At 37.4% G+C, this 13979-nt stretch overlaps 1 protein-coding gene across 8 annotated transcripts in view; it reads left to right on the top strand.

Moving 5' to 3' along the window:
• Positions 1 to 13979, top strand: part of NRXN3 (neurexin 3) — a 1459332-nt gene that overhangs the window by 1403842 nt on the left and 41511 nt on the right. For 5 of the 8 annotated variants that reach the window (XM_021679606.2, XM_044918184.1, XM_021679608.1 and 2 more), the window contains one exon: positions 6960 to 7038. In XM_021679606.2, the coding sequence (XP_021535281.1) occupies positions 6960 to 7038 (79 nt within the window). Of the gene's footprint in view, positions 1 to 6959; positions 7048 to 13979 lie in introns of all 8 variants that reach the window. The other 3 variants (XM_021679607.2, XM_021679612.1, XM_021679610.1) reach the window with 1 other exon arrangement.

Here is a 13979-nt window from a genome sequence, read left to right as displayed (position 1 = left end):
AAGGAATTGAATTCTTTTTAGCATGAAGCAGCTGCAGAGATGTATGGCTGTTTTCGGTGGGACTTCAGAATATTTATGGGCCTTTCTCTTTTCCTTTTTCACTGGAAGAAAGGCGATCGTCATTCTTGAGTGTGTTATTTATAATTTCATAAAGCTGTTCTGGGGCAGGACTTATTTTATCTTGTGCTTAATCTCGGTCAAATAACTGTGTTTCCAAGGAGCTGGGTGGAGGAAACTGATTATCCCCCTGGAATGATTAGCCTTTCATTCATTAGGAATGAATGAAAGATGAACAAAAGACTATATTCTCAGTATAAGGTAAAGGGCTAAAGGTGGGAATTTGAAGTCACAAATAGGCTTCTGGGCAGGAGGGAGGGGACATGGTGAGTCTACCTTGAGCTCTTCTGACGATGGCAGCAGACATTTTTCTCAATGCCAAATTAACGGATGGCAGTGAAGAATGGGGGGTGGGGCACTCCTGTGAGGTAGACCCCTTCAGAGTAAATAATTAGAAGCAAGTGATTACAGACACAATAACTCACTGGAGGAAAATGAGAAGCCAGGTCTGTGAGGCTGAGGGAACTGGAAGGTAAATATACCTATAAATTTACTTGGGTGGACAGAGCTTTTGAGCTTTCCTCTGTCCCAGTTTATTCTAAGGTAATTTATATTTAAATAAAATTTATATGTAAGTTTATTTATTAAAATAAACGCTGGGAGGAAAAAAAGAAAGGAATACAAATGCAATAAAAAATCTTTCAAGAAAAGAATAAGGACAGCTCCTTCCAGACAGATATTTTATTGAAAGTCATTATAATACCTATCTTTAGTTTTATGAATCCTAGTACAGAACCAAGTAATTTCAACATATGGATTAAAAATATGAAATGCATATTTTAAAATGGGGTAGTATGGATTATTATTTTGAATACGGAACTTGGCTAATATAGAGGGACAGAAGAATATTTTCCTCCCCTTGAGAAGGCAAGGTAAGGTCTTTAATCTGCACTGTGGAGGAATGGTGCAGTCAGCCCCGTGCACTACGTTCTGAAACCATGTATTAAGTGCTTCCAAAGGAAGGGTGATGGATGACACTGATGGGACATGGGGAGGGGAAGAAGGAGAGATGTCCCATAGGACAGGATATTAAATTCATGCTCATTATCCGAGTTTGCAAGAACAACACGATAACTCAGGTAGCTGTCATTCTGTCACGCTGCTACATCTTTTCACCCTTGTCCTACTCAGAGGTATACAAATAAACTGTGCTTTTCATGCCTCTGAGCCTTTGCAAAGACTATTCATTCTACTAGAAATGCTCTTCTCCTCCCACCCGCAGCTCTCAGCTCTCCGCTCTCCCTGCTTCACTGCTGCCTGTTCCTCTGGGCTCATTTCCACTTCCCTTCTGCCCAGGAGCTTTCTCTGCTTCCCTGCTGCTTGCTCCCTTAGCACCTTATGCTTACTCTTGTCATGACATTTGGTTTACTGTGTCAAGTTTGCCTGTTTACTTGGCCCTCTCTTCAGAGATGGTGAATTCCCAGAGCAGCGGAACTGTGGTTTGTCTATCACTGTATCCTTCATAATGACTACAGTGCTTGACACATAGGTGTTCAGTAAATATTTATTCAAGAAATAAAGGAATGAATGAAAGATGAACAAAGCACCGTGATGACATAGTCCTATAGACTATATCACAAGTGGTGGATGGGTCTAGTAGTCCAGACATGATCAAACTGTTTGGTTTGGAGGTAGTCACAGACCTTCTATTCTTTCTTGATGGACTTAAAGGTAATGTGGATATCTGACATATGGGAGCCATAATATGTAAACACTTTAAGCTTAGTCATTGAGAACTATGAGAGCTTTAGACAATCATTGGGAAGAAGAGTAATATGAGGATGACAGAGAAAGCACCTTGATAAGCATTCCCAGCATAACTATAAGAATAGAACTTCCTAAAGCCATGCTATTGCCTGAAGGAGCATGGATGGTGGGCAGTTAAAAGTAGCAGATGTCACTACAAATGTCCACACCTTTGGTTCTTATGAGTACTAAGATGTTAATATGTGTCAACTGCATAGCATGAAGTCTGAATACAGCAAGTATTCAATAAGTGGTAAATGTTATTGGTAGGCATTATTCTAGAAAGTTAAAATATCTTTTTCCTCTCAACAGTGCTAACTGCTCTTTTTTCTAAGGAATTATGAGTAATTATGAAAAATGGGTATGATTGTAGGAAAATACACACATACACAGCCTAGGGCTACTGCACTTTATTTAAAGAACAAAGTCCATAGTTCATACAATTCTATTCATAACAATTCTATTCATAACAATTATCTCCTGAGTCTGTGTGTATCTGCAATAGTGAAGCATAACTCACCAGCCATGGAAACCAATAGTCAAAAACTGTGCCTTTTTTTCCCAAGGTTCCGAGTTAAAACGTGAATTTACTTATATTTGGGGAAGGACACAGACAAGAAAAAGAGCTACTAAAAGAAAGCCTTGGGTTTTCTGAGAGTAATTTTGAGTCAAGTTGTCATTACTTTAGGATGTGATTCTAAGTGCATATCATCCAAAAGCTTTTGGTTTGTAATTTTGAGTTTTTTTTATATGGCAGGGACAGAAGTAGTAAAAAAGAATTTTTTAATCCCTAAATATAGAGTTCTAAATCCTGAGTCCTTTGCAAATCAAAGCTTGCTGCCCCCAGCACAGAAAGTGTTTCTGAAACTACAGTGTTCTGTGGCAGTCATGGTAGTGTTGGATGCCAGGTTCTCCAGGCAAACATTGGTGACTGTGTTGGGCAATGAGGGGATGGAGATGTTTGTAATGGCTTTGGGAATTTCATTGGCAGTGGCTGTAATTGGTGATGATGAGGTTTGAGAGACAGAAAGGAAAGGGCTGGATTCACATAAAACCCACACAGATTGTCTGGACCCAGAGCCATGGGAAACATTATCTTCCAGTGATTTTTGAGCTCTCTTGGCATCTCTATGAGTATATTTTTCTTTAGCACTCTTGATGGCAGATGCAACCAGAGGTAATGAATGAAAATGGAGGTAATGAATTATCAGCAATGAAGAACAGTTCTGATGGGGATGAATTATTAAAGAATACATAGGTGGATAGCAACTTTATTTAAACTAGGAGTGGCAACTAGGCTTGGAAGTACAGTTACTGATTGATTGACTGATTGACTTCGTTTTAGCTAATATTTATTGAGCATGTACCATATGCCAGGAACAGAGCTTTAGTTTTTCTTTTTTGAAAAGAGTTATTTACTTATTTGAGAGCAAGAGATTGAGCACACGGGGTGGGAGCGGGGAGAGACAGAGAATCCCAAGCACGGAGCCTGACATGGGGCTCAATCTCACAACCCCGAGATCATGACCTGAGCCAAAACCAAGAGTCAGACACTCAACCGACTGAGCCACCCAGGCACCCCCAGAGCTTCACTTTTAACATTACACTTAAATTGATGACAAGACACTGTGTTTATCCCAATTTACAGATGGAAAAATTGAGGCTTGAAGAGGGGAAGTAACTCACCACCACCCCCCACCCCCCCAAACCCCCTCGGTCATTGACTGTTAAGTGTAGGAGCTGGGAGTCACAGCTATGCTCTGTAGAGAGTCAGTCCTGCTCATTCCATGCTCTGCTAGACCACCTGCCACGGACCCTCCTTGGAGTCTAACCACCATTAATGGGAGCTACTGGCAAAATGTGTTGCTGTTGCCTGGGAGGAACACTTTATTCATCCATATGCATACAGAAGATCAGCAGAAATCAAATCTCTGGGAAGTAGGGCACAGGGTCAGTCAACTGGAGAGAAAAGGCGTGGAAATGTGGAAGAGCATATGTGTGGGGTCTGCAGTGGCGGTTGGGGCCCATTTTGGGGACAGAAGGTGAAGGTGGTGTTGGGGAAGGAGAGTGGTGCTGGGGACAAAGTCACCCAAACCACGTAGCTACGGGGAGAATTTGTGTAATATTAGAGGAGGCAGGGGGATGCTGAGAGGAAAATAGTAAATATCCTTCAACCTCAGAGTCTGGTACTTTTCTTGAAAAAGAAGTCGACATCATATTTTTGGCCAAACAAAATTAATATAACTTTCTTAGAATTCTTGCTTGGCTATCAGTTCTGGAGATGAGTTCACTAGATGTTCATGTAACTCATTGGTTTTCACTCAAAAACTAGGAACCCGAGGTAGTTATGCCACATCCAGGCCATTCTGCAAGGTCCTTATAATGAAGTCACCAACAATTAATTTCCAATTGATTACCTTTAGAAATGTATTCTCAACCACTTTTTTATTACCACCCTCTAAGGAGTTTTTTAAGATAATTTTTCGCCTAATTGCCCTTCTCCCATAAAATTTTAATACCACAGATATACTAATATTTGTTTAAGTACTGTAGGCTTTTGGCAGGTCAAAAAACATTTTCGGGCGCCTGGGTGGCTCAGTCGTTAAGCGTCTGCCTTCAGCTCGGGTCATGATCCCAGGGTCCTGGGATCAAGTCCCGCATCGGGCTCCCCGCTCAGTGGGAAGCCTGCTTCCCCCTCTCCCACTCCCCCTGCTTGTGTTCCCTCTCTTGCTATCTCTCTCTCTCTGACAAATAAATAAATAAAATTTAAAAAAAAAAAGAAAGAAAACATTTTCATATCTAGGATCCATCCCCCCACGTACCTAAAACAATTTTTGCTGCCTTGAGGGAGGTCTTACGTCCATGGATAACTCATGCTTTCAAACTATCAAACAAGGATTGTGACCCTTCCGAAAAGGCCGTTTGCCTCTTATGATTGCCTTCTGCATTTCTGCACAGTTAACATGTATTCCTCTACCACCTCCCTTCCCTAAGTAACTGAAAGTGGGCCTGCAGAGGGCCCAGCCACAACAGGAAACTCCAAGGAGGTTTGCTCACCAGGTCTCTAACACAAATCATGTCAGCTCTGGGATATAGCTTCAGCTTTGGTTGCTGAAAATGAAATGCACACTTCAGTAGTGTCTAATTGAAAAAAAAGTATGTTTGAAAATTCTTTTTCTATTAACTTTAAGGAGGAGCAGGGTTGAAGTATCTCCCTGTCAAACGTAGAATAAAGATCCATAGCATGGTTTAAGGCACCTCTCTACCATTGTCAGTTAAGTGAACTCAATTACCTAGTGTGACTTTTCTACTGTTCTTTGTCGTGTCCAGTAATTCTATGCTTCATGTGTATATTTCAAAAAGGATGTTGTCTGGAAATGCTAAGCATGTGGGTTGTCACGTGCATTGGTTTGCTCGGGCCTCCATAACAAAGTACCACAGACTGAGTGGCTTAAACAGCAGAAATTTATTTTCTCACAGTTGTGGAAGCTAGAAGTCCAAGGTCGAGGTGTTAGCAGGGTTGGTTTTTTTCTGAAAACTCTTTCTGTGGTTTATGGATGGCTTTCTTCTCCCTGTGCCTTCTCATAGTCGTCCCTCTGTGCATGTCTGTGTCCTAATTTCATCTTTTTATTAAGGACTCCAGGTATATTGGATTTGGCTTACCCTAATGATATCATTTTAACACAGACCCTATCTCCAAATACTAGTCATATTCGGAGGTACTGGGGGGTTGAACTGCAGCATATGAATTTTGGAGGACATAGTTCAGTCCAAAACTAACATCATAGAAGAAGGGATGTAAAAGGAGCCTAGGCGAATCACAAATACGGACTTTGACTAAGATGTATCTGTTCAGATCCTCCCTGTTTCTTACTAGCCCTGTGTCCTCTTTGAACTTAAGTTCTCCTTAAAAATGTAATAATTATATCCATCCCAAAGGATTGTTGTGAGAATTGTACCTAATCAATTAATAACAGGTATAACTAATAAATATATATACACATGTCTAGCTCAGCATCTGGCTTCTAACTGCCTTTCCTCTTGAATATGGATTCAGACTTCAGTGCATTGGGAATAATAAAACCAAGCAAGTCAGTTAATATTATTAATATCAAGAAGGGGAAAGAAATGAGCATTTATTGAACAACTACTGTATATTGAGTACTCTTATGCACATAGTAGGACAAAAATTTTTTTTTATGTAAGATCTATAGATTAATTATTCAATAGTATTTATTGTGCATGCAGTATGTATCAGGTACAGAAAGTAGTCTTCTCATCTTCTGTGTAGCAAAGACCCTTCTTATTGTCCATACCCAGTTTCCTGTATTTCTTGCAGCAGATTCCCTGGCATTGGGGAGTTTCTGCAGGATCCAATAGAAAAAAAAAAAAAAAATTGTCACAAGTTGAATTACTACTGTGGCAACCAGATTTTTTTCTGCTATTGTCAGAAACAGTCTTTCTGTGTCCAGAGGCTGTCATGTGGTATTTCTCTGCTGGCCTACATTACTAATTCAGCTAATTGCAGCAATTACATGAAGAGATCACTGCTAGCGAGAAAAGCCATTATGCTGTTCCTGAACAGACTGCATTCCACAGCATTCATTAATTATGCCTGCCTATAGATTCACAACCACCAAAGCATGCACTTGAGACCACACACCATATGCACTGAAACCCTCTCAAAGTTTGCAGTGCCTTTCCATGCTGGCTTGCCCTCTTATATGGCCCACCATTTGTATATCCCTTCTCCTGCCCTTCAGATTCTCAAAATTGAAATTAAAATCAGAATAGAGTCAGGCTGTATGATGTGACTTACAGGGATGGGATAGTCTTGAGCCTCCTGGAACCGCTTGGAGTCATTCAGCTTCTCATAAAATCCATACAGGTTGTCTGAACCCATAGCCATTCACAGCTACACAAGAATTTAAAATGCTCTATCCTCCAGCATGCCCTCTTTAGAGAAGAGAAACATAATAATGATGGGAGGCAGGACATAGTGATAAGTCTTTGATGCTTTTGTTCATTGGTTTCCTTATCTCTCTCTCTCTCCTTCCCTTCCCCCTACCCCATTATTTTTCCTTTGACACACACAGCCAACATCAGATGACCTTGTTTCATCTGCTGAATGTTCAAGCGATGACGAAGACTTCGTTGAATGTGAGCCGAGTACAGGTAGGTTAGGTCAGTCTTGTTTTGCTTGCTTTTTTTTTACATTTGCAAAAAACAATACATACATATATGTGACTATTCATGTGTTCTATATATATTATAGTGTGTTAATGTGTGTATTTACTATATCTATATATGTATAAGCATACATATATAAATATTAATATATAATCAAAAGCATCAAATCCCATGGAAGGAGCGGATAAGATCCCAGGGAAATTTAACATCAGTTCCTGATATCCAAAGAAAAATCCTGGTGTACCACCCAACTTTGAGCAATCGGACACCCAGATTAACTGTGGGAACAGGAAAAGTACAGCAGTGCCTGGCAGCTATGAAATTGACAGGGGGTGGGGGCATGAAGATGTCTATATTGAAATAACATCAAAACCCCATGAACCCAAAGTGGAGCTATAAAGATCATTTAAACCTCATGAATTGTTCTGAGCCTGTGTGGCAAACAAAATAAAACCAGAAACCCAAACCAAACAACAATAAAAAACCCCACACATTTTCCATGGGATTTCAACAGCAGTTAACATGGTATTATATTTATACTAATTTTGTTCATTGTGCGTTTAGAGAATTGTGCAGTAATATAGCATAGTAAACACAAAATTAGTACTGAACCATGCCATGTCAAAGGCTGAGATGCTTCAAAATGTATCTACTGTGCTGAAGTTAAGAGGACTTTCGCAACTCGATGCTTCAGTGTGTTCCCCATTCGCACCCAGATACATTTTGATTATTTTATGGTCTTTCTTTATATTGAGCTATATAATGTCCAGCAGGCAACTGCGGTCCCTGATTATTTCCTATCAATTTTTCCAAGTCGTCTGTTTTGAGACTTGCTATAAGTTAAACATTTATATATATATAATAGAGAACAGATATCATCGAATTTCTGTGTATATTTAATAGAATTAAAAGCTGGAGTTGGGTTAGGATCTTATTTCTGCAAAGGCTAAGAGAAACAGAATATTCTAGTTGATTTTTTGGGTTGCTTTATTTATTTTTTTCTTTTCTTTAAAAAAAAAGATGAGCCATTAAACATTTTCTTTTGCTAATTCTAGAGAAATTCAAGGTTTGTGGAAAAAAATAACAAAAGTAAAAACTTTTCATTTCTTACCCCAAGATGATTTACATTTTTGTTGAAGGCCTGACTGGTGTCTTGCAAGTGGCTTTGAATCAGGAAGTTCTGTGGGTTTCTGTTTTTAGCATTACATAGAGACATAATAATAGGTAGGGTGTTTCCATTTTGGAGTGTGACCTGTTCCTTTAGGAGCTCAGTTGTGAAGAAGGAAAGTAACTCTGGTCTGGTGTGGTCAGATTTTTTCGTATTATTAGATAATAATCTTAATGTACTACATGAGGTTTTAATAACACTGGAGGGCAGATATATCCAGTCTATACCAGAATTTGGGCACCAAGTTTTTATTCACTCAATTCATCCATTCATTCATTCAATGAATATTTCTGAGCCCTAGGACAGGATACAGTATATCTCTAGAGTTGAGGCCTTCCTGTTCTAATAATTTTCATAAATGAGCTGTTGGAAAATAGAATTAGGAGCTTTACTACCGAAATAAATTTCCTCTCCAAAATAATTCAGTTCAGCAAATATTTTTTGAGTTAACTGTGTATGTTAGGCATGTACCAGATCTTAGGAATTCAGATATGAATATGGCATGATCCCCAAGACATTTGTTAAGTTAACTTGATTTTAAGTCGTCTTACAAAGATTAAGGCTTGACCATTACAAAATATTGCCACTGTCTTCCCCCACTACCTCCCTTCCTCCTACACATGGTCATCTCCATAGCAACCTCCGTAATAAAACAAAGGGCTTTTCCAGATGTGATTCACAAGGTCTTCAGCTCCCCAAATTGAGGGGGTATATTGCCATTTGGTGTTAAAGTTGAACAGGCCCAAACCTGAATGGCACCAAACTAAGTCCATTTGCTTTTTTAGTGGCTGCACAGGTGTTTCATCTGATTCAAAAGCAGAGGACAGAAATTCAATGCCGGCATTTCTTGAGTAATATAATTACATGGGGCAGGTGGGAGATAAAAGCAGGTTTTAAAACAATCTGTTGTGTTCGGCAACAGGGTGTGGGAGGGGGCATATAAATAAAGTAGGTGACAGAATGTTCACCCTGAAGGAGCTAACATGTAGCTCTATGAGACTAATATTGATCCCCTCTGCCTGGGATTATTCAACTCCTCACATTTGAAGAACGAGTGTTTCTTCTTTCTAAATTTATTTATTCCATAAGGTATTCCTGATAAGTGATTCAGATACACAGGGAAATATGTTAGAGGCATATTTAATACAGGAGGGAGATAGATATTCCTACTGAAGCAGAGATTTTACCCTGGGGGCCTGATTAACACTGATGAAGGTTATACGCATAGAGATACCGAGCCCTCTTTTGTGTTCAGTGAGAAATATTTCCATAGCCTTCACATCTTCCCAAAACAGTTTGGATTAAAAATCAGGAAAATTTAAACCAGTTGTTTCTGGAGGTAGGTTTTGCCCTACCTCAAGAGAAATCTTCCATTGCCCGTGCAGCAATAGATAATGGCGACATTTAGATAACTTTGACATAAATCATTAGTCTGAGATTCTGTGTGAATACTGAGGTTAAAATTCTGGGTTTGAACATTCTAACTCACTGCCTCAGTTTCTCAAATTTCACTCTTTTCCAGGCCTGATGTTTGACGGAAATACACTAAATGTGGTTAATTACCCAGGCCTTGTTTCATCTTACTTAACAATGACCTTTTCTTCTCTCATTTTGTTAGCCAGTTTACGATTTTCTAGCTGTCTCAGTTAGAAAGCATTTAACTTCTACAGCTTCTTTCCTGATTATTTAGGTTCACTAGAAGCTCATATTTTTCATAAATTTGCATAGTTCAGTATATGCTCTATTCAACAACTTTTGTTTTCATATGGGCATCAAATTTTAAATGAAATTATTTTTCTTTTTTAATCTTCTTTAAATCAAAATGGGCTTTAAAGCTCCTGGTTTTGAGTCAGATGTGAGCAATTGCCTTTCACACCCACCACCCACTTTGGCAGTTAGGGATCACCCTCATTTGTACAGCTCAATCAGATCATCTTTAGGGACCACTTAAATTTTGGGGGGAGTTTGGCTGATGATAGTCTAGAAACCTTTAAGTCCAATGAGTGTCAAATTTTCTCTGGATGTAATGAGTGAAAAACAAAAAAAAACCCTAGGCCATGAGAGCAAGGCAGAAAGTGATAGCTCAAGGAGTATTTGTTGACTGAATTTGTATGACTCTCAAAATACCTCATAATCTTAAATTAAAATTGGAGATTTTTCATATCTCTAACTTCATCTTCCCTTAAAGAGCTAAATAAAATCTGTTGAATTATTTAAAATATATGATTCCATGCAAATAAATATCACCCTAACAAAACCCACATTTCTTCTTCAAAAAAAAGAATCCTCTACTTTTTATAACAAGTCACAGGTAAAATTGCATTTTCTAAACATTGACATGGAAAAACTAGCATCAAAACTTTATAAAATCATATAAAGATACCTGCATTAAATGAAAATATTCAGAAGAATATTTGAATAACTATTTAAGTACCTAAAAGTGAGGGTCAAGATTTTAATTTTCCTAATTTGTACATGTGGATTGTATTCCCCGCAAAGGAAGTCAGTGTCTATTTAATATTCCAGACTTGTGTCTTTGCAAACAAACTCTTTCCTTCCCAAGTACACTTCTATTGATATGAAATTGTGCAGTAAACTCATATTTCATTGTTCTCACCTCTTTGGATCCAACAACAACCAAAAAATAGGGAAGCTGGGGAAGATTCAGATGACCACTAGAAAATGGGATTATTGATAAATGATATTATGGGAAGTCAAATTACAATTAAGATTTTTAGTAAATTCACATTTGTGATCTAAAGTATGGTAATTGATTCTGATATATAGAGAAATTGACAAAAGTCACTTCCCAAATGGAAAAGAAATCTTCTCTCCCTTCCCTAGTCTGACCCCCACTGTCTCCGTCTTTGGAAATAGAAATAATATCAAAACATTGTGATCTTAAGTTAGCGTTTGTATAATTGAAAATCACCAACTTTCTGAATTTTATATATTTATAGTCTCAATATTCTAAAGTCCTGAAGGCAGGGGTCACAAAGCAGAGAAAAAATAAAAAATAAAAAGAAATGCCTTTTACACCTGAGAAATGGGCATGTCAACAATTAACCATATTAATTTATCCAGCCGTTACACTGGGATACATTTTTCTGGTTCTCAGTTAGCCAGGTTTTTTGCCTCCACTTTTGTTAACGGGTCCTCTATCAAATCTCAAGGGATACTCCTTCCACCAGAAGGCAGACAGTAAAAGGAAGTATGAAACACATCCATCCATCAATAGGACTGTGCTAAACAACTTTCATAATGGTGGGATTGAGGGAGATGTTTAAACTATTGGCAGTAATTTGAGATCACAAAATAATTACTATTCCCAGAGTGGTTCTCAGATGTATTTTTACTCCTCAAATCCACAGCTCTCACATTTGCATTCAGTGTTTTTGCTACTTTGTTCCTCTTCGTTAGTCAAACTATAATATTCAGTCCAGTGTGGGTGAAATTTTAAATCTGGCAAAACACCAAGAGCATAGCCTTATTTGTGTTCTCCAGGTGGACCTGGGTTCTTAATCTTTATCAGTTTGAGATTCCTCAGTATTTATAATATGAAAGTCTGGCACTGAATTGTTAAAAACTCACCAAATCCTTAGGGTTTTTATTTGCTGGATCGCCATGGAAAATGCAGCTGAAATGTTAAGATAATACTGATTTTGGATCAGAAAGATAAGAATTATTTTCAGAATCTACAGATTAAAAAAAAAAACTAAATGTGCTGGTCATTGACCTTAAATATGATATTTGCTATCCTAAGTGTTTATAGAAATACACCTTGTCATTAGTGTTTTCGGCAAGCTTGATGCATTAGCAACTTGTACATTTTTATTACAAAGAATTGGATTTTTATTTAATTTTAAAAATATTTTTCCATATGGAAAAATTGACTAATGACATAATGATTCTATTTACAATCTTGAGTTTCCATATGGAAAAATTTTTCTAAAATTAAATAAAAATTCAGTGTATAGTAGAATAGTAAATGCCTAAATAAAATGCCATAGGAATGTTTGAGTGTCACAGTGTCTAGAATCCACCTTGAAGCTTAAGTCCACTTTAAAACATTTTTAATAAAGGGATAATGGAAGTAATCTCAGAAATGTTTTATTTTTGCTAAGAAGAATATAAATAGATGTAAATTTCATTAATTTAATTAATCATTGTTGGCTATAGACATTATTCATTTTTACGTTTGAGTTATAATACATGTCTAATGTATGCAAAAGCAAATAAGTATCCACACATTTAGATCTAGGCTAAATCCTACCCATTTTTGAATTTCATCCAGTGATTTATAAATTAATAGAGTATGTTTATGGGTGCATAATGTTCCCAGTTTAATGGCATAATTTCTGTTTTCGTTCATTAACCCACTCAGTGATGAATTGTATCACTCTCTTATAACCCAACTCCACTTCAACCCAAGCTAATTTTTAAGCTATTGAGGCAAATATGTGCCTTTTAAATCCTTAATGGTAAATTGCTTTGATAATTAGGGTATGAATAGAAATATAAGTGTAGGAAAGTCTACTGATTGGCTAGTAGGCAGTTAGGCAACTGATAGCTCAGGCATGAGGTACAGAAAATAGGTGGCTCATGGATTGACCAATATCATGGTTTTCATAATAAAAACAGTAAATCTAATAACAAGAATGATAAAAATGAAAAAAAAATCTATCTCCATTACCCAAGATTTTGTGGTATGTTGAGAAGGGAGGGGAATCAGTAAGATCAATGTGTAAGTATACACATTTCTATTTGAAAGTTTAATAAGTGATTTGTGCAATAACTTTTAGTGACTGCTATATGTAGGCACTGGAATAGGTGCTAGGAAAACAAAAATAAGACATAACATCTTCAAGGAGTTCATGGTCTATTAGGGAAGACAGATACAAAAATAAAGGGAATAAAAGGAAAAAAAGGAAAGAAAGGAAAGAAACAGTGTGGACAATGAATGGAAATGCCTAGAATATTATCAGAACTTGGAGGAGAGGTTGCTAATTCAGCAATAGCATATCCCGTCTAAGGATGGGCAAGAAAAATCATAGAAGATGATACCAACCAGTGACAGAATCACTTAACCCCAAAAATCATTCTTCTGTATCTTAGTTTGAGGGCATAGAATTTCAGATTCACTATGATTGAAAAATTAATACAGTTCAGTAATAAACTTTTCTTTGAACACACATACAGTATGGTCTAGGGCCAGGTCTTCTTGGGTAGCAGGGCAAGTAAGGATGAGCATGATGGGGGAAGGGAGAATTTCAAGCCAAACTCAGGAGAACTTTCTGATTTCAAATGCTAATGCAAGTAGTTGATAACAAGTGAGCTTAATGAAATCATTAAGCAAGCCCCCTCCCCTCCTCCAAATTAATAAAGAGGGATTGGGTTTCTAAGGAAAGGTTTTTATGAGTTTTCTTTTTTTCTTTTTGTTCTGTATTTTTTCTCCCAGTAAGTCCCAGTATATATACTGTGTGTATATATATATATTTGTATATAATATGTGTGCATACTAAATGTAGAGTACCTATCACGCCATATATATGTAGACACAGTATAAGTCATATTAGACTAATGTAAACAGAGATTAACAACAGTCCCTGCCATCAGTCATGTGTTTACACAGAAATTCACACCTTCATTTTTATATCAGCCAACATAGACATGCATGATACTGTTTTAACTTCGCGAACAAAGCATGTGAACTTTTCTTTAGGTTTTGTTTTCTTCTGTATCATAATTACAGTGATGA

The sequence above is a fragment of the Neomonachus schauinslandi genome, chromosome 9, assembly GCF_002201575.2.
Source record: "Neomonachus schauinslandi chromosome 9, ASM220157v2, whole genome shotgun sequence".
Classification (NCBI taxonomy): Eukaryota; Metazoa; Chordata; class Mammalia; order Carnivora; family Phocidae; genus Neomonachus; species Neomonachus schauinslandi.
Note: the sequence above shows the minus strand (reverse complement) of the source record. Positions and strands in the feature narration are given on the sequence as shown.